The 21,817-nt window shown below is 46.0% G+C and overlaps 1 protein-coding gene across 1 annotated transcript in view; it reads right to left on the reverse strand.

The window, feature by feature from the left end:
- Positions 1 to 7,765: 7,765 nt before the first annotated feature.
- The window catches only part of bag3 (BCL2 associated athanogene 3), a 49,707-nt gene continuing 35,655 nt past the window's right edge, over positions 7,766 to 21,817 (reverse strand). The window contains exons 2-4 of the mRNA XM_039743720.1: positions 18,337 to 18,669; positions 10,343 to 10,786; positions 7,766 to 8,662 (exon numbers count right to left, since the gene is read on the reverse strand). Coding sequence (XP_039599654.1) covers positions 8,075 to 8,662; positions 10,343 to 10,786; positions 18,337 to 18,669 — 1,365 coding nt within the window. The 3' untranslated portion in view covers positions 7,766 to 8,074. The remainder of the gene's footprint in view (positions 8,663 to 10,342; positions 10,787 to 18,336; positions 18,670 to 21,817) is intronic.

The raw sequence follows: 21,817 nt of genomic DNA on the forward strand, positions 1-21,817 counted from the left end.
CTACCAGTCACCCACAAACTCCATGGCACAGGCAGCATGGCTAGTATGTTATGCCAGGGTGCCCACCTTGCTGCCCACTCTGGCTCTAATTTCTTTAACCTTGGCTACTTGTTTGAGATTTACTTTGGATTATGGACATGCTTTTGTTAATTTCTGTTATCTTGATTGTTGGCCATTCTCTTCTTTTATGGCGCCTTTCTCCTGGTTTTTTATATGGTGGGCTCAGCCTGTGGTCCCTGCAGCCCCTCAGTGCTCCCTTGGCCATGCTGCTCAGGTATTACATTTCCTCCTTGTGCTGTTCGTCTCTCTTTCTTGTACATCAGATTCCAAACTTGGTTTATGCACTGCCACCCGTCGGCATTCCTGGTTGGACGCTCTCTTTCACCGATGGGCACCTGCTTTGGTAATCATTGGGCGCCCACCTTTTCTTTTCTTTTCCTTTTTTTTCAATTTCCCCTTTAATTTTAACTTTAGCATTAATACTGAACTCTGGTGTTTGCTCCTTGGGCCAGGGGTTGCTTTGGTTTCCCCTCCCTTTTTGAATTGGCCCTGCTTTTAGTGTGTGTAGGCAACAAGTAAGCTTCAGAGTTTTAGGACCAGGCCGGCTTTACGTTTAGGGGTCTTCTCAGAGTTTCTTCAATTTCACCCCTCGGTTAAAGACTCAAGGTTGGGCAGTCAATGAAGACGGCCATTCGACTGGAGTTTCAACCTACTGGTTATGTGAAGCTGCTGCACTAGTCCGCCACCTTCATAAGCACCCCAGACCACAGAGGTGGACCCCTTAGAAGTCCAATCCTTGCAAATCCTCCTCCTCCTCCAGGATGAACATCCAAAAAGATCAGTTTGAATTTGCTGCTCGGGAAGGCAGCAGCAGTCGAGGGCAGGTGAACAGCTGAGCTTTAGACGTGACAAACCTAACATTGGCTGAAAGTACCTGGGGTTACATCCCCTCCTCCAGTAGGGGGTCTTATTTTCACATTTACCTCACCCGCCTCCAGCCCCATCATTAGTGAGGAGAGCAACCTGACCTCGATGCTTCAATCCTCCGTATCGGAACTGGCATAGCGAAATGGCCGTTTACTAAAACGGGCATAGTGGCACAACAGTAAGTGCATCTGCTTCAATCGCGTCGTGTATTTATCTACAAACATCTCATCACTAGATATGCCAGTCCTTACGTCCCTCTCTCTCTCTGTGCATCTTTGTTGCCTGTTGTGCAGAGGGTACAGACCTTTGTTGCTGCCCTCTTGTGGATGCTGAACGACATTACATCTGGTTATGAATGCTTGTAATGGCATCACAGACGACAGTGCCATCTAGTGTCTGATCTCGATCACTGACAGGTATTACTGACTCTGTCACTGCTATCATGCATATGCTGCCCTCTAGTGTTTGAAGTCTGTTACTCATTTTTATTACTGCCTGTACTGCCCTCTAGTGTTCTGATCTCGCCACCTTCAATGTTATTTATGTATATTGTTACTAGCCAACCCGCGGCGTACCATACGTCGCATAATCAGGCCGGTTTTTTAATGATTTTAAAGCACAGGGAGAAAATTAACATTTGAAAAATCGGTACTGTCACATAGTCACATAGTGAGAACATTGAAGAGGCTGTTGACTGCACAACTGATTACATCAACTTCTGGATGGACATTGTAGTTCCAGTAAGACCAGTACACTGCTATGCTAACAACAAGCCATGGATTACAAGTGACATCAAGAGCCTTTTGAACCAGAAGAAAAGGGCTTTTAAAGGCGGTGATCAGCATGAGCTCAAGTGCGTGCAGAAGGAACTCCGAGTCCAGCTCAGGGCGGCGAAAGAGCAGTACAGGAGAAAGCTGGAGCAGAAGTTGCAGAACAACAGTATGAAGGAAGTGTGGGATGGGATGAAGATCATCACTGGCTGCAGCTCGAAGCGGGGTGCCGCCATCGAGACAGACGTGGAGAGAGCAAACCAAATGAACAACTTCTTTAATAGGTTTGATCACCTAACCCACTCTCACCTCGAGTACTGCATCCTCCAACCATCCTTCTGCTGATACCAGCATAGGTGAGACATCCCCACCCACAATTACAGCAGCGCAGGTGAGAAGAGAGCTGAGGAGACTTCGTGCCAGCAAAGCAGCGGGTCCAGATGGTGTATCGCCACGACTGCTGAAGGCCTGTGCGTTGGAACTGGGGAGTCCTCTACAGTGCATCTTCAACCTGAGCCTGGAACAGGTCCCAAGGCTTTGGAAAACATCTTGTATCACCCCAGTCCTAAAGGTATCACGTCCTAGTGAGCTGAATGACTTCTGGCCTGTTGCTCTGACGTCACATCTGATGAAGACCATGGAGTGGCTGCTGCTTCACCACCTGAGGCCACAGGTCCGCCACGCCCTCGACCCTCTGCAGTTCATATACCAGGAGAGGGTGGGAGCGGAGGATGCCATCATCTATATGCTACAACGATACCTCTCCCACCTGGACAGAGGCAGTGGTGCTGTAAGAATTATGTTTTGGACTCTCTAGCGCCTTCAACACCATCCAACCTCTGCTCCTTAGAGACAAGCTGACTGAGATGAGAGTAGACTCACACCTGGTGTCATGGATCGTGGACTATCTTACAGACCTCACTCAGTATGTGCGTCTCAGGAACTGCACGTCTGACATTGTGTTCAGCAATACAGGGAACTGTACTTTCTCCGGTCCTGTTCAATCTATAGACATCAGACTTTCAATACAACTCGGAGTCCTGCCATGTGCAAAAGTTCGCTGACGACACTGCTATGGTGGGCTGCATCAGGAGTGGGCAGGAGGAGTACAGAAAGTTAATCAAAGACTTTGTTAAATGGTGCGACTCAAACCACTTACACCTTAACACCAGCAAGACCAAGGAGCTGGTGGTGGATTTTAGGAGGCCTAGGCCCCTCATGGACCCTGTGATCATCAGAGGTGACTGTGTGCAGAGGGTGCAGACCTATAAATATCTGGGAGTGCAGCTGGATGACAAATTGGACTGGACTGCCAATACTGATGCTCTATGTAAGAAAGCTCAGAGCAGACTATACTTTCTGAGAAGGTTGGCATCCTTCAACATCTGCAGTAAGATGCTGCAGATGTTCTACCAGACGGTTGTGGCGAGTGCCCTCTTCTACGTGGTGGTGTGCTGGGGTGGCAGCATAAAGATGAAAGACGCCTCACGCCTGGACAAACTTGTTAAGAAGGCAGGCTCTATTGTAGGATTAAAGTTGGACAGTTTAACATCTGTGGCAGAGCGACGGGCACTAAGCAAACTCCTGTCAATCATGAAGAATCCACTGCATCCACTGAACAGTGTCATCTCCAGGCAGAGGAGTAGCTTCAGTGACAGACTTTTGTCACTGTCCTGCTCCACTGACAGACTGAGGAGATCGTTCCTCCCCACACTATGCACTCTTCAATTCCACCCGGGAGTAAATGCTAACATTAATTTTATTTTAATTTTTTCATTTTATTACTATTTAATTTAATATTGTTTCTTTGTATCAGTATACTGCTGCTGGATTATGTGAATTTCCCCTTGGGATTAATAAAGTATCTATCTATCTAATGTAATAAATCAGCAAGAAAAGCAACATTGTAACAATGCACGGAACAAAGCAAAACACAGTCGTCCGTGACTAAAAACTGGCGGACCGCAATCGCGCCTTCTCCTGCCAGACGGAGGGATGGGGGTGCACGGCGCGGAGGGTGGCACAGGAGGAGAGGAGAAGGACGTCCATTCAGCTCCGTTCGTCATGCTAGTCTGCTGATTTCTCGTTCAGTATGCACTGCCCGCTCATGTGCCCACCTCCAACTCGTCACTTGAGTCGTTGGCTGCTTTTCTATATATAATCCACCAAGACACCCGACCACGGTAGTAGTGAGGTGTGCACAAAGGGTAAGGACGTAACCAGTGGGAGCGTATGAGTTGCACTTAGTGGGAATTCCACGGTTTGCAGCCGAATGGGGCTCAACGGCTTACCCACGCCTCTCTGCGCCGGGTAGACACACGTTCAATGTCATGCATAATTATTTATTGAATGCTAAACACTCCTGGAAAGACGCGGTTGTCTAAAACGGGTTGGTGTGAGAATACAACAGTAAGTGAATGAAAAGATGGAACTCTAGAGAGAGCAACATATAATTGTCCATGAGTGAAGAAGGCACATGTTTGTCACGGATGAGAATCGCTGTATGTAGCGTGTAAAACAGTTTGCTATGGTGCACGTGGTCGAGCGTCGTAACCGAAAACTCGTTTTTTAAAGACTGCTTACTTCATTGTGTTTTAACCTCAGTTGTAAAGGAATGTTTTAAGGATCCCATGGGAGACCCCTCACAAACCGTTTCACACGCTGCATATGGCGACTCACCTCCGCGAGAAACACGCCTCTATGAACAGTCAAGGTGGCTCAGAGGTACATGAGGCCTTTACGACAGACGAATATAAATGACGCCGTTCTTTCTCTGTCGTTGCGCCCGAGTTGGTGGGCGTGGCTCTGCGAGTTGTCGTTGTATCCAATGGTCTTGGAGTTGGTGGGTGTGGCTCCTCCCTGCGCGCCATAGGTGTCTCACTTGTCGGTGGCTTAGTGAATCCACGCCCCTTCCGGCGTGCTTTCCATGGGTGTCTTGCCTTAGTGAATTATATATATAGTTTATAATTTATAAATTCTTTCTTTTTGTGCTGTAAAGTTGCAGTTGTAGATATCGTCCTGTTCATGAATCGTTTTGTATTTGACGTTATCCCCTTTTCCTGAATTGAGTTTAAGGGTGTAGGCCTGACCTACCTAAGGCCCCATCTCTACCCTTTTGCCTCATAATTATTTATGTGAATCTCATTTTAATGTACCTTACAGGCTCTTTGAAGGCGGGGTCACCGTTCACATGTCCCGTGGAGCTCCACCCCCCCCCTCCTTGTATATTCTCAGCTGGCTGCTTCACAGTGACCTCCTACGAGCTGCAGACCACCAGAGTGCTGCTCCAATCCTGTGCCATTTGGTGTCGTTTTCATTGTACGTCCCTGATGTTAACGCGATATGCTCGGCCATCGGCCTCTTTCTATTCTCAAGGCGAGCCTCGCACTTACTTAGGTGGTTGTGGGAGGAGTTACCTGACTCATGAATAATGATGACGGTCGGGTGGGTGTGTCTTAGTGTGGGCGTGTCATACACAGTGGCAACACAGTCATGCTTGGAGGTAGCCACGCCCTCCTCAGATCTTTCGAGGTGTAAATCATGTGACATAAACATTAAATTCCGACTGGCTCTTCAGCAGTTCTCCAAAATGGTGGAGCTCAGGAGGTCTGCAGCGAGACCCTTCTTGATTGTTCTGGCTTTCCAAAAACAAAACCCACCCAAATTCAACCAAAATCAGGCCTGCACCTCCAAAGTGTTGTTGCACGATATCAAAAGTTGACCTCGGCTCCGGCTTCCTTAAAGCAAAGCGTCAAACAATGTGCAAATAAAATTGAGAAAGAATGAGAGAAAACTGGAAAAATGTGGGTCCTGGAAGAATCAAGCAAAGGTGTTCTTTTGTGTAATTTTGAAAGATTTATTAACAAAAATATAGAAAAGCAAAAATAAGCCAAAAATGTTACAGAAAAAATTAAGAGGCAAACCATTTCAAAATCCTAAAAACAGAGGCAAAATATTCAAAGACCAGAAAAATCCAAACACTCACACAGAAACAAAATGCAATTGTGCAGATTATAGAGAGGGGGTGGAGCTTCAGTGACCTCAACAATTGTGGCTCCACCTCCAAATATGAAAATCAAAACACAAGGTGGATGACCAAAAACACTAAACCATAAATACACATACATAAATACTAACTTATCTTCTTCAAATCAATATTCAAAACAGAAAATTCAATAAGACCAAAAACATGATTACTAACATAATATACAAAATGATATTTAACAACCAACCCAAAATATTAAATTAAAAAAAAAAAAAAAGAAAAAAGACGACTTGAGCCAGGGATAACGCCCAGGCTAAACCAGAACAGAAATGTTGCTTTTGTCATTTTGGGCCAGGGGTTACCACCGTTCCCCTCTCCCTTTTCAGATTTATAAGCTTTGGCTCCCTTCAGGGTGTGTAGGCCACAAAGCCTGCTTCTCGAGTTTGGGGGCCAGACGTACTTGGGAGCACGGGCGGCCTGCTCAGATTATTTTCGTTATTTATTTTTGAGATCGGTGGTCTCTTTCCGGGTTTTGTGAGGAAGTCAGAGATGGGAGTTTTTCTGTTATTTTCGGGTGTTCATTCACATCCCTGGGCGTGTGCTTTACTAGTCTGAGCTAACAGGGCCGTTCCTTCCCTATATGGATGCGGCGAGAGCTGTTTGTCGAGTTTGTTTGCAGTCGTTGTTGGGCGGCTGTGTCTTATCACCACGCCGGTTTGTGGTTTTGATGGACAGGACATCAAGGTGCAGCCGAGGGTCTCCAGCTAGGGAGATGAGGGGTAGCAGTGTTCCTTTACAACGACGATGTTACCCTATCTGCCTCCTTCGACTCTGGACCTTCGGTACGCACTCAAGGGATTCACTGCTAAGGGTGAAGTGACTGGGATGAGGATCAGCACCTCCTAGTCAGCAGAAGAGAGTGGACTGTCCTCTCCAGGTGAGAGGGAAACAACTGCCCTTAGTGGAGGAGTTCAAGTGTCTCGGGATCTTGATTGAAACATCGATAAGTGGATTGGAGTGGCGTCAGCTGTTCTGTGAACGCAGTACAGGTCCACTGTGGTAAAGCAGGAGTGGAGTCTAAAGACAAACTGTCCATCTACATCTCCGTCCTCAACTATGGTCAAGAGTACCGTGGGTGGTGAGATCTCGAGGGACAGCGGTAGACATGAGGTTTCTTTGCGGGGTGGTTGGTAGGGTGAGAATCTCAGTAATTCGGGAGAGACTCGACAGGAGACCGTTAAGGTGGTTGTCGGAAGGTTTCCCCCTGGACACATCTCACATGGCGGAGATCCTCTGGTAGACCCAAATCTAATGCTTGGCTGGATTAGCAATTTCTGGGCTGGGAATTCCTCAGGAGGAGCTGGAATATGAACTTGGGGACAGGAAAGTCTGGGCGTCTCTCGCTAGGAAAAGCAGTTAAGAAAATGAGGTGAATTTGTTACTAGTTTTGCATTTTGGATTGAAATTCAAAAGGAGGTTTGTATTACCATTCCGACTTTGGTTTTCTTATACAATACATCAGTCACAGTAACGTGTTAATAATATCACAATATTTTACACTTTTAGGTACAGGAGCCTGTACGTTTACACTCCAGGCACTCATTTCTCGATTCTCCCAAACAATAACAGGCGGACGTTTTCTAAAACAGGGAATCCTAATATTGGTCTTTGCAAAATGTTTTACAGACGGTTTATTATGAATTTTAGTTTTTGGTTTGCCCCATGATGAATCTCACAAACAAATGAAGGAAAGAAATTCGTATGGGCTCAAGAGGCTCGATCGTTGTTTGACACGCGTAAAGTTTGTCACTCCTCTATTTTACGTCTTGTCTCCTGTTATTTTGACGCTCACTATTCCTTTTTGACTTTGTTCATCGCCTGGTCCTTTTCACTTACAATAATCCTCGATCAATTTCTGTGTCCTTAGCATGGAGGCTGGGCAGCCAGTTCTGAGGCAGTAACCTTCATTCCAAAAGAATCTGTGGAGCTAGTGGTCCTAGGGCCATGAAAATGAAAAACGGGGGATGCCTGACTCGGTCACAATCTCACCGCCCCAACATGAAGAATCAGAAGGGAGTCACCATTTAAGGAACAGATTGGATAGAACATTTTATTGAAACAAGTAACAAAACAGAACCGCCCTTCTCTCGTCCCACGAGACGCCCCCTCTGAGCAGCGCCTCTCTGCTCTCTGGCCCCGGCCGTCTTGGCTTCACCTCCACGACTCCTTGGCTGTTGGCAGTGACCTCCGGCCAGACGTCTACAGGATGATAGGAACACGACTGCTGTATATTCCTTAAGGCATGCATTTTGAAGTTCATTCACAACTATGGACGGAAACCTGGAGGGGTGGGGGGCTTTCTCTTTGTCTCGTCACCCGACTTTGGCTCAGCTCAGCAGATCTCCTTCTCCATGGACGTTTCCACGTCACCAATCATGGGCGAGTCCCCTTTGCCTCCTGTAAGATCAGCTTCCTCGACCAGACCCGCTGCCTTGTTCTGCTCCGCCATGAACTCCAGTCCTTCCAAAATTTTCTGGACCTTCCGCACACCGTCTCTTCTGGCTTGGCGTACATCGGGTCGCCCCTCAGGATCAACAGAATCCAGTGCCAGCAACTCTTTTGTCAACAGTTCCTCCAGAATCAGATACCGCTTGTCGTTTTTCTTGCCCTCAAAGCTGCCAACTTCCGCCTCCAACTTGTTGACCCGCTCGACAATCTGCTGCACTTTGAGCAAACCGGGGTGACTTGGCGAGGTCTCCTCGGTCTCTACAGGTACGGGTGAAGGCGCCTCCCGAGGCACAGGCTTTGCCTCCAGTGGGATAGGTTTGGCTGCAGTGGAGATCCTGGCCTCGGATTTTTCTAGAGGGGGCCTTTGTGCTACCGGGCTTGTGTCCATATCCTTGAAGGAGGCCTGAAGTGGAACAGCTGCTGGGGGGTGGCTTGCTGGAGGAGACCCTTGGAGCAGGACAGAGTGCTGAGCCTGTAAGTAAGCACAGATCACTTTAGTACCACACATTAGCACTGAGCTCTTAAAATGACACCATGCAGAGGTGGACCCGGCCAGGGAGCCAATTAGCTGAGGCAGTCTGGTCAACCAATGGCAGAGAGGCCTGGTCTTCACCAGCATCCCCAGTGTGTGTACCCATTATAAAGTCCAGGGTTCACAACACGACCGTTAGGCTAGAGATGGAGTAGGACCAGAAGAAGAGATGTTATAAACAAAGCTAGGGTGCAAACCAAAGCTAAAAAGTGGCATGAGAATTCAGGGTCCGAAAATCAGACAGAAACATCATAAACCAAAAAGATCATAACGTCTGCAATCCATCCATCCATTATCCAACCAACTCTATCCTAACACGGGGTCATGGGTGTCTGCTGGAGCCAATCCCAGCCAACACAGGGCGCAAGGCAGGAAACAAATCCCCGGGCAGGGCACCAGCCCACCACAGGGCACACACACACACCAAGCACACACTAGGGACTATTTAGAATCACCACTGCACCTAACCTGCATGTCTTTGGACTGTGGGAGGAAACCCACGCAGACACGGGGAGAACATGCAAACTCCACACAGGGAGGACCAGGGAAGCAAACCCTTAAGGGTCTCCTTACTGCGAGGCAGCAGCGCTACCATTGTGCCACCGTGCCACCCACATCTGCAATGTCAGATGACAAAAAGTCACAACCGCCAAACTTTCAAAGCGTCACGTCAATGACGTCAGAAGGGACACGCATGCAGATTCCCAGAAGGCACTGCACTCAGCAGCTTAGGTAAGACTGGATAAGAAGCAAAGATGTCACATGTGATGTGTCGAGGCTTGCCCTGGTTTGTGTCCCTCCCTGCGCCCATTGTAAAGCCTGACGTTCACAACATGACACAATGCTACAGTATCTGAGTCGCAATTGCCAGTAAGCTATGCCATTATGCCCCCTGTACTCTAATCTACATAGAAAGCCCTGGAGGAGGGCAAGTTGGGTATTTGAGGAGTCAAATGTCACAGCATGGAGATTCTGGCTCAGAACCCTGAAGGGCAGCATGATGGTGTGGCATTTCACAATGCTGGCTTTCAGTTGTGTTGCACATAAGGTGGCATCGTGACTCTAGTGACGCCACACCAACATGAAGACCAATTCCTGGATAGAATGGGTAAGAGATCTCCACTCAGGAAAGCGTCTAACTACTTGTGCCCACCCACGCTGCTGTACAAGCCATGACAGGTCTCAGCTGTCACCTTTAGTTGGTCACAAGGCACTGAGCTCAGCAGCTTAGACAAGATTGGCATAGAACCAAAGATGCCATGTGTGATGTGTCAAGATGGAGTTTTTGGAGGAGGTTTGATCTCTACACTAGCTATTTGCCCTGGTGTGTGTCCCTGCTTGGGCCCGCTGTCAAGTCTGAGGTCCACAACATGACAAGCTGTGCCACCTGTGCTCTACACTACATAAAAGCAAGTTGGGTAGTCGTGATGTTAGTCGTCACCCTGCATCACACTCTGGCCCAGCACCCTGATAGTTTGACATTCACAATGCTTGCTCTGTGTTTTGTTGCACTTATGGTGGTCAACATGACTGCTAGTATCCTCACGCCATCCCCAGACCAGTTAATGAAGCGATGTGAAAGAGACCTCAATTCAAGAAAGCCCCAAAAGAGCGACTAACCTGTGGCCTCTCTGCTGCTGGAAACGCCATGATGGGTGAGTGAGGTCTCAGCTGTGTGCCGATCCTTGTTGGCGAGGCTTCTCGACTCTGACGCTCTCGTGGAGACTGCGAGCGAGCCGGTGGGCTGGACCAGTCTTCAGGCTGGACTCTGTGGAAGACTGGCGAGTACTCGGTGGGCTGGACGATGTGCGGAGGCCGATGAGGGGGCGGATGAGTGTGAAGATGTTGGGTGTGGCCCACCACTCCTTCGTGGATCACCGGGATGGAGATGTAGCCGGGCAGAAGCTGGGGGCCTCCGCTCAGGGGTCTGCCGGACTGCAAGGGAGCTCCTGTGTGGACTGGCTGCTGCTGCTGCTGCTGCTGATGATGAGGGTGATGAGCAGGGGGTGGAGGAGGAGGAGGAGGAGGAGGAGGAGGAGGAGGAGGAGGAAGGTGATGGTGAAGCTGAAAAGAAAAGAGAGCAGCTGTGAGTCAAGTGGGAAGATGAGAAAGGGCGAGGAAATGCAGGGCAGCAAGTGACTTCAAAAGCCCAACAGGAATGTGAGGGTCTTTGTTCAGTTGAGACCCCTCACCATTAGTGTCTGGGGGAGGCGTCACTAGCATACACAGCAGTGTTATAATGCACATTATTTTTGGGTGTATTACTTTGTTTCTTATTTATGTGGCATGGTTGATTGGCCATGTGATGACAGCTGGTCACATGGATGGCACCACTGTCACATCAAAGATGGCTGCAGTGCAAGTAGAAAGTATCCTTCTGTTGGATAAATGGACAAATCTCTCAGCTTCCCTTAGTTTTCATTTCAAGAAGGTCAAGTACGAGGCTCGTTTCAGGTTTTCCGATTTTCTTATAAACTTTAACGATGACTTTTTGGTTTTGCCCCAGTGCTTTTGTTTGCTTGATTTATTTTGATTTCCTGGTTTTGACCTTTTGCTTGGCACTAATGACAAATCCGGATTAATGTTATTATCTCCCCGTCTCGTATCACACGACTGATGTTGTAAGTAAAAATGAAGAGACCATGATGAGGGGCTAGGTGTGACTCTGTTTGGTGACCTGGAAATTGAATTGGTTGTCATATAATGTGTGAGGGATTGAAGGGCATCCCTGCTGGGATGGGTCCTACTCCCTTACCTGGCCAGGACAACTGGGGAGCACAGACATTCCCCTGCATTGCCCAGACACGGATACAAGAAGATGCAGCAGCCACACTGGGGTGGGTGTCCCAGCAGTCCCTGAAGGACACACTGGCGGGGCACACTGGAGACCCTGGGACAGTGGGGGTGACTGCCTACTATGGGCAGAACACTGCCCTGTACACCCGGTGGCAACATTTTGTCTGGAGGGCCCCAGGATGGACACCCGCTGAGCAGCATAGGAGTTGTGGTCCCATGGATCTGCCCTGCTGGGTTGTGTGGGGGCCACTAGAGGGGTGCTGTGGTATCATTGGGGTCCTGCCTGACCCGGAAGTGCTTCTAGGGGGCAATGCATTGAGCACTGAGGGGTACTCCAGGGTCGGAGTTTAAAAGCGGGCCCACCGCTCGACTCGGGGGCATAAAGGCTCAGTCAGAGGGAAGGAAACACAGACGTGTTCCTATTATTATAATAGCGAAAAATACTCTCATGTGGAAGTTTGGAATAAAATAACAGCATGAAAAAACACGGCCATTCAGGGAAAAAAAAAAATCAGCAGAACACAGCAGATCGATAATTTCACTGATTTCATATGGCGGCACGGACTGAGCACTGCATGGCCAGACCATTGACATCATCATTTCTTGTTGGCAGTCTCTGTAAGGTTTCAGTTGTGCACACACGTGGGCGAGCACTTCTGGTTCTGGCAGCCAAGGACCCCGGACCCCCGAATCCATTTAGGGATGCAGCAGTGTGACTGTAGGAGCGTCCTTCGTGCTTAACAGCAGCTTCACAGCCAAGCTCTGCACGTTGTCATAAGCGCAATCCAAGGACATCACAAAGGTTTGGGGCAGCCACCTGTATATGTGTTCACCGATCAGAGTCCAAAACAGAACAGATTTTAGGCTGTTAAAGATGGCGGCTTTAAAGGCCGAGACAGGAAGTGACGTCATCGGGACAGGAACCAGAAGTGACGTCATCACATGTGCCGGAAAAACCGGAGTGACGTCATCATTGGTGCCAGAAACGTGTAGGACGTCCTGTAGATGGTGTGTAGAGGATTGACAGAGAAAGTCAGTGCACCTCGCCAGCCCCTGGTCTGCCGTGGAGCTGCCATTATTCAGGCCCTTTAGCTGCCTCCCAATCGCATGTGTGTTTTAGCAGTGAGTCTGCAAACAAAGTAATACAAATTCCTTACCGTAAAAATGCAAAAGGTCAGGTTTCCTGATAATTATGTGAGTCTAAACATCTTTTAGGTGCGCCTCTAGCTGCCAGTCCCATAAAAACCGTTCATCACAGAGGTTTGAGGTAAAGTAAACCATTAGCAATGTTTCATTTGCCACTAAAAACAACTTTAACCAGAAAAAAATTTGGACAAAAAAATGAACTCATCCGTTACTTAAAGCCGTCACTAGTCGCACAATGCACACGTGGTACACAAATAACTTCAAATAGCAATTCTACAATAGCAGTAGTTACTGTGAATACACACTCGAGATGACACACATTCCTGGGCTCTTTTTAGTCAAAAATGAGTAAGTCTGTTGGTAAACAATATGACGTTTCTAGCAGTAATTCATCAGAACAGCGTAACACAAATCCAACGAGCCCAAAATGGCCCAAATAAAGCTGACATTTGATGTCATCACAAGACAAAAAGCCAGCAGGAGCTGTGCGCTCACAAACCTTTACACCCGACTGTAGGCATCAATTTAGGGGTTTTGAGACCCATGGATTAGGAATCTAATATTATGGAGTAATTAAAAGAATTGAAATGTTATGCTGTGACAGAATCACAGAATCTATAGGCGTTGCAAATTTGAGTGAGATCGTTATGGAAACACAGGACGCAAATGTCCCAGAATTCCCTGGAACGTGGGACACTTGTGATGGCCTTGGGTATTTCGAGGTATGCGAGACTGCGTGTATGCTCAAGTGTGTGTGCGCGTTATAAACAACCTTTTTTGTTCTTTTGATTTCCGCTTTAACATTTCTTGCTCTGGTTTCTGATTGTTAAGTTTTTTTGACTCGCACGTAGAAGCGTAACAGCCAGTTCTTTTAACCTATCTTACTGTTTCTTTCGTCCCTTAACTGTGGAGGCGATTCTTAGGATTCCTGTGTTCTCTCATCAGCTCAGTACTACACCAGTAACATAATCGTACCGCTGCTGTCTAGCGATTTCAATGAAAAAGGCTTTGTCGTTTCACAATGTCTTTTTTCAAAGCTCCCACTTTAAAGAAAATGTGACAGGAATAGTCACCTTTAAAGGAAATGTCCCTGTTTGTGGACAGTGTGGTAACGAGTGACTTTAAGAAGAGTACCCCGGTGTGCTTCAACCTGATTGGTGAGTTATTGCTGGCCCCACCCTCCTGCGACTCGATGTTGGATTAAACAGGTTTGAGTATGAATGTGTGTTTAAAGTCAGAGGTTTAGAATGGAGAGCGGAAAGACAAGGCTGAGTCGAGGGTCAGAATGTCACCAAACATTTGGACAGATAAGCTTATAAAGCTTTCCTCATAATCCATTTTTTGACTTTGAAAACGGCCCCAGAAGGTGCCACTGCTGTGGAAAACGTCCTGCAATGTTCCGGTTCCGAAGAGGACAGGCGTCTTTTCACCTAAATGACTACAGGCCGGTGGCACTTCAGTCTCACATTATGTAGACTTTAGATAGGCAGGTCCTGGACCTCTCTTGAGGTAGACCACCTGCTGTTTGCTTATGGAGGCTGTTATTATCTGTCTGCTGCACAAGGCTGGACAAAGCTGGCCGCAATGTGAGGATTCTGTTGTTTGATTTCTCCAGTACAATACAGTTAATTTTTGTACAGCCCAAAAATCACACAAGGTGCCTTCAGTGCCACCCAAACATCGCCTGCTAGGGGGTAAACTCAGAGACATGCAGGTGGATGAGCTTGTGGTGTCCTGAATAATGGGCTATCTGACTAGGCAGACCACCATCTGTGAGACTCCATAAGGAACAGGCCTGTCTGCTTTACTCTTCACTCTGTACACCTCAGACTAGAAATGTAACAGCAGGTCGGGTCACTTGAAGAAATTCTCAGATGATTCTGCACTTATGGGGGGTATTGATAAGGGGGATAAGACAGAGGAGAGGAGTCAGGGGAGAACTTTGAGAACTGTCTGCAACTCAACATCAGCAAAACCAAAGGAACTGCTTAGTGACTTTCACCGCACCAAAGAGCCACTGTGTCTGGTCACTAATCGGGGAGTGGATGTAGAGGTGGTCCACTCCTACAAGTACTTGGGGGTCCACATCAATGACAGGCTGGACTCGTCTTCAACAGGCTCTTCTTCTTTTAGAGACTGCAAACCTGTCTGTGAGTAGTGACGACTCTGTAATGGCCTATGAGGTGTGCTGGCCTGGTGACATCACTTGGAGAGAGGACCACCGAATCAACAAGCTAATTAAAAAGGGCACTCACAGTTATAGGACATACTCGGGACCCCCTCAAGGTATACAAGAAGGAGAGAATGAAAACAAAACTTTGAGTGTTACTATGAACAACTCTGCACATCCTCTCTGTGACACCACAACACTGAGGACTTTCAGCCAACTAATTATTCAGCAGAAGTGGGTCAGGAAACACAATGGGGGTCCCTTTATATCAACGGCAAAACACCTGCATAGCGCCTCACTGGGACTGGGAAGCCAGGAGATTTTTCTTTTTAATTTTCTTCCTTTTAAGTCACTCTGGTGTCCAGAGGGGACTGGGCGGTCTCGTGGTCTGGAACCCCTACAGATTTTATTTTTTTTTCTCCAGCTTTTGGAGTTTTTTTTTGTTTTTTCTGTCCACCCTGGCTATTGGACCACCTTACTCTTATTCTATGTTAATTAATGTTGACTTATGTTTATTTTTTATTGTGTCTTCTATTTTTCTATTCATTTTGTAAAGCACTTTGAACTACATTTTTTTCTATGAAAATGTGCTATATAAATAAATGTTGATTGATTGATTGACTGGTGTGTATATTTATATTAGTCCCTTGATGTCACGATGTCATGACTGAGGGCTATATCAATTCAGGGCTGAGGACGAGGGTCTCTTGTGGTTCATTATTTGTGAACACTTCTGCTTTGGTGGAGTTTTTTATATTTTTGTGTAAGTGGTTCATTTAGATAATTTCTGATACTTTTTCAACTATGAATTCTGTTTAAGGTTTATAAATACTGGATTATGGGCTGTGTTTTTTGCCTTATGGGAACCAACCACCCTTTATGATCCACTTCTGCCTGCTTACTTTTGTTAAATAAATCATTTGTATTATTTTTGTGGCCCAGGGGTGTGGCAGTTTCCCTTCTGTCATTTTGTTATTTTTTTTGGCCTGTTCCCCTTCATAGTCAGCTGAAGCCTAATTTAGAGTCTGGAGAAAAGGCTGACAATTGGCTCATAGGCCTCCAAGAAGCCTGAGCGTAGATTTTGCAGGCTCAGCCACACTTGGAGCCTGTGAGCCCCCAGGAATCATAACATTGTCCCTTCTGATCTTTTGTTAGTTTCATTTCTCAATTCCTCAGGTTAATAAATTGTTTGCTCTTCTGGACTGCTTTCTTAAGCAATAATTTTTCAAATGATCTTTTTGTTTGTTTGTGTATAAAACTATTCTTCTTATTATGAGAAACATTGTCTAGTTCTTGGGCCAGGGGTTTCAAGGTTTCCCTCTCCTTTTACAATTTTTAGAAGCTTCCCTTTTTGTCGTGCAGGCTGTAGTCTTGTTTATGAGTTTAAAGGCAAGGCTTACTTTTTGGTTTCTAGGCCTAATCTGCAGTCTGATGTCTGTTTGAGTTTTGTGAGCTGGACAAACCATAACAGTAATAATTAAAAAAAACTGTAAGTTATAATGAGAATTTTGAATCAAGTTATATTCTTGTTTGCTTTGTCAAGTGCCTCTCCGAGTAAAATGATATAAAAATTGGTTGACTGTTTCAACTCCCAAGGGACACAGATTATTGGGATGGGTTTCAGAACAAATCACAGCACAGAAACTGCACTCGTTAAAGTAGTAAATGACTTGCGGGTAAATGCAGACAGAGGCCATTTATCTGTTCTCATCCTCTTAGATCTGAGTGCTGCATTTGACACCATTGACCACAATATTCTTAGAAATCGCCTTAGTCAGTGGGTGGGCCTCTCTGGCAGGGTCTTAAATTGGTTTGAATCCTACCTGGCAGTTAAAAAATTCTTTGTTAGTTGTGGTAATTATACTTCAAAGACCCCTGATATTCTATATGGTGGTCCACAAGGCTCTATCTTGGGTCCGCTGCTCTTTTTGATCTCCATGCTTCCGTGAGGTCAGATTATCTCAGGGCATAACGTGGGATACCATAGCTCTGCTGACAACTGTATTTATCAATAGTGTCTGATGACCCCGACTCTCTTCATTCACTGACCCCAATGTCTGACTTGTGTTTCTGAATGGATGAGTAGTAATTTTCTCAAACTAAATAAGGAGAGAACAGAAATTTTAGTGATTGGCAAAAACGGATATAATGAGGATATTAGAAATAAACTTCATCCATTAGGATTAAAAGTCAAGACAGAGGTAAAGAATGTAGGAGTAACTATTGACTCGGACCTGAATTTTAAATCACATGTTAATAGGATAGCATTTTTTCACTTAAGAAATATAACAAAAGTTAGACATCTTATATCATTGAAAGATGCTGAGAAATCAGTTCACACTTTTGTTTTCAGTCGACTAGATTACTGTGACGCACTCCTCTCAGGACCACCCAAAAATTACATCAATCAGTTACAACGAGTGCAGAATGGAGCTGCTAGAATCTTAACCATTGAAAAGAAAATCTGAGCACATCACACCAATCTGAGCGTCACTACACTGGTTACCTGTGCCATTTAGAATTGACTTTAAAACACTGCTGATGGTTCACAAAGCCTTCAATAATCTGCTCCATCTTATATATCAGAGTGTCTGACATCTTACACTCCAAATCGTAACCTTAGATCTTCAAATGAGGGTCTGCTTAGAATTCCAAGAGCTAAACTTAAATGAAGTGGTGAGGCGGGCGGCCTTCTGCTGTTGTGCACCTCAAATCTGGAAGAGCTTGCCAATGGGAATTTGCCAGGCTAATACAGTGGAGCACTTTATAAAACTGCTGAAAACACATTATTGTAACATAGCTTTCTTAGAGCTTTATTTTAATTTAATCCTGATGCTCTGTATATTCAATTAATTATCATTGTTATTCATGATGGCTCCACAATCCGTACTAACCCCTACTCTCTCTGCTGTTCTTATTCCGGTTTTCTGTGATTTTGATCTGCACCCCCACCACCTGATCAAAGCACCGTGATGTCCCTAAACTGCCAGAAGTCCACACGAGCAGCATCATCAAGTTCTTCCATGTGAACCCTGAATACCATGAGGACTGATTGAGGTCATTTATGTAAGGGGGGCTGGGTGGTCTTGTGGCCTTGGACCCCCTGCAGATTGTTTTTTTTTTTCCAGCCGTCCGGAATTTTTTTTTTGTTTTTTCTGTCCTCCCTGGCCATCGGACATTACTTTTATTCTATGTTAATTAGTGTTCCCTTATTTAAATTCCTATTTATTTTGTCTTTTTTTTCTCTTTCTTCATCATGTAAAGCACTTTGAGCTCATCATTTGTATGAAAATGTGTACCAGAAATAAATGTTGTTGTTGTTGTCCTTCCTCCTCGATTCTCTCCTCAGTACTTGTGTGTCATTTACTGAATGTGGTGTGAGAATGCCTTCTACCCATCAGCCTTCCAGGAAGTGGAACAGTGGCACAACTACGGACACAGGCCTCCGAGGCTCTGATGGTCCCCAGTTCATCTGTCACTGAGGTCACACACACACAGTTACCTCACTTCCGTGAAGGCCCGGGTCTGATGTCGGAGAGCTCTGAGTGCACTGTGGATCAGCGGGAGGACTCTCTCTGGTGGCAGACTGTGAGCGTCCCGAATGACTTGCCGGTGGACACTGTTCCCGAGACTCCATTTTAAACCGTGCTATTCCGGGCTGAGCGTAGGAAGCAAATGGATGCTGCTGCCGCTGCTCCAGACTCTCGTGGACAACAGGGATGGAGATGTAGCCCGGCCGTAGGCTGGGAGGCTTCATTTCCTTGACAGGAGGGCTATAGTTCTCCTGGGCTGTCGGCTGTGGAGACGCAGAAGGTCCATTAGATGAGTGACGTTCCTGGAAGAAAGGAAAACAAAATGGGTTTACAACAAAGAAACTGGAGGGCTGACATGGGGGGAGAGTCCAACAAACAGAACACCACTTCTCAAGAGGGCCACCGTTTTGGTACCTTTTCCGATTAAAGTTGAGACAAATGTACAGTTGTGCTTGAAAGTTTGTGAACCCTTTAGAATTTTCTATATTTCTGCTGTGGTACATTGCCGGCATTTTACTCCGGCCCTCACCCCCTGGCCGCTAGGAGGAGCTCTCCCGAGAGCATATACGGGCCCCGAATTCCAGCAGGGCCTCATGGACTATGTAGTTTTTATACACAGCCCTGCTGGATACCTTGGGGGCCACTGGGAGTCGCTATCGGGAGGCCAATAGACTCATTTGGACATCATGACCCGGAAGTTAGTCACAGGAAGAGCGACGGGTACTGTTTACCCTGACCCGGAAGGAATAAGGACTTGTGGAACTGTTGGGCAGAAAGACTTCCGGGTCAGGGGGAATAAAAGGACTCTGGGAACTCCCAGACAACGAGCTGAGCTGGGTGGTAGGAGGGCAACGCATCTGGGAGTGGAGGATTGTGATTATTATTGTTATTGTGGTTTATGAATAGTGTGGAGTGGAGGGTGCTTGGTGCACGTTGTTATAATAAAAAGAATAATTGTAGCACTTTTACCAGGTGTTTGGCGTGGTACCTGAGGGTTCAAGGGAGCACTACTGCCCCCTACTGCGACACTGCATAAATATGACCTAAAACAGAGGTGCCCAATGTGTAGATTGCGATCAATAGGTAGGGAGTGCAGGTCAATCGCGTTGCATTCAAAAACATGTTTTTTAAACGTTAGTCTATCACATATCCTCCCTATGGCATTTGCCACTTGATTGACATGCAGGGCTGCCAGTCTGAGATCTCTTCTCTTCTAACACACTGGTCATCCCGCACTCACGATCAAATGCTCAAGCTACTGTAAAACTCGGGCTATCTAAGTGATCAAGTTAGCCTTCCAATTTATATCGACTAAAGAAGGGATTTTAAAAAAAAATTGTTGTTATGGGCTGGATGTGGAATTGGAAGAGGATTTTTTTCTGATAATGTCACAATTGAAGTAACATGTCTGCTCTGTCAATCTATCATTGCTATTTCAAAGAAGGAAAATGTGGAAAGGCACTGTTCATAAAAACTACGAAACTGACGTCCTTACAAAAAGCAATCTGAGAAAGAGAAAGGAGAGGGAACTAAAATTGCAGTTAATCGGACAGCCATCATTTTTCACTCGGCTGAATTCAAAAGCAAAGGCATACACACCGAAGCATTTTTCAGGGCGAGTCACACGATCATCAAGCATAAGAAGTCCTTCCAAGATGGAGCGATGATTATAGAGGCCTTCATTGAGGCAGATGGCTAGGGAGAAATTCCTGCTGAGATTTCAAGACCCCTGGCCAGAGAAAAAGGAGATTCTCCTCGTCATTAAAGATGCAGAATACAAGCAACTTAATAACGATCAATGGCCGCTAGACTTGGCATTTGTTCCCCGATCTGAACAACATGTTGAATGAGCTTAATTTACAGCTGTAAAGAAAAGAGAACTCCATGGTCAATATGATTAGCTCAGTTAATGCTTTCAAACGGAAAATGCAACATCTGTCCTCAAAGCTGCACCACCTTGATTTGGAGAACATCCAAAACCTCACGTCAGAGCTGGAGACGCAATGGAAGGCGTGTGCGCAACTTGACAGCATCCGCTATACGGAGCAGATTGAAAATTGTCGGACTTTGACAGACGGTTTCAAGACTCAGCTTTACTTGAACCAATCGCTACATTTAAGTGCTGCCCATTTAGGGAAGACGTCGAGGAGGATTCACCCGCATCAGAAATTGCAACACTGTTTCACGTAAAACTCCTCTACAGTGGAGGATGAGGATTTGACACTACAGGGTGACATTCAGCTGAAGTCTGGGGCTCATGGACAGTTTTGGAACTTACTGACAGTGGAAAAGTAGCCAAACATGAGGAAATGTGCCGCCTCCTTGACTGCGTTATTCGGCTCTACTTATTTATGCGAGTCAGCCTATTCCCACATGAAGATTATTAAATCCAAATACTGTAGTCACCATAAATGTATTGAATTATTATTGTGCCATAAAGGTTATTCAGTTATGCAAGGTACAACAACATATATTTTATGTATAAAGTATACTCAGTGTATATATATGGCATTTTTAATGTAGGTAGATCATTTCGGCCTGGTCATTTTAAAAGTAGCTCGCAAGCTGAAAAAGTGTGAGCACCCCTGAACTAAAACATCATCAGATTTTCACTCAAGTCCTAAAAGTAGATAAAGAGAAACCAGTTAAACAAAGGAGACAAAAATATTATACTTGGTCATTTATTTACTGAGGAAAATGATCGAATATTACATATCTGTGTGTGGCAGAAGTATGTGAACCTCACGGATGATCAGTTAGTTTCGAGTCAATGGGATGCCAATCAGGTGTGAGTGGGCACCCTGTGTGATTTCAAGAACAGGATCTATCAAAGTCTGCTCTTCACAACACATGTCTGTGGAAGTGTATCATGGCACCAACAAAGGAGATTACTGAGGACCTCACAAAAAGAGTTGTTGATGCTCATCAGGCTGGAAAAGGTGACAAAACAATCTCTGAAGAGTTTGGCCTCCACCAATCACAGTCAGACAGATACAAGTGTACAAATGGAGGAAATTCAAGACCATTGTTACCCTCCTCAGGAGTGGTCGACCAACAAAGATCACTCCAAGAGCAAGGCACACGTGTAATAGTCGGCGAGGTCACAAAGGACCCCAACTCAAGGCCTCTCTCACATTGGCTAATGTTCATGTTCATGAGTCCACCATCAGGAGAACATTGAACAACAATGGTGTGCATGGCAGAGTTACAAGGAGAAAGCCACTGCTCTCCAAAAGAAACATTGCTGCTCGTCTGCAGTTTGCTGAAGATCACGTGGACAAACCAGAAGGCTATTGGAAGAATGTTTTGTGGATGGATGAGACCAAAATACAACTTTTGGCTTAAATGAAAAGCGTTCTGTTTGGAGAAAGGAAAACACTGCATTCCAGCAGAAGAACCTTATCCCATCTGTGAAACATGCTGGTGGGAGTATCAGGGTTTGGGCCTGTT

The sequence above is a fragment of the Polypterus senegalus genome, chromosome 1 (assembly GCF_016835505.1).
Source record: "Polypterus senegalus isolate Bchr_013 chromosome 1, ASM1683550v1, whole genome shotgun sequence".
Classification (NCBI taxonomy): Eukaryota; Metazoa; Chordata; class Cladistia; order Polypteriformes; family Polypteridae; genus Polypterus; species Polypterus senegalus.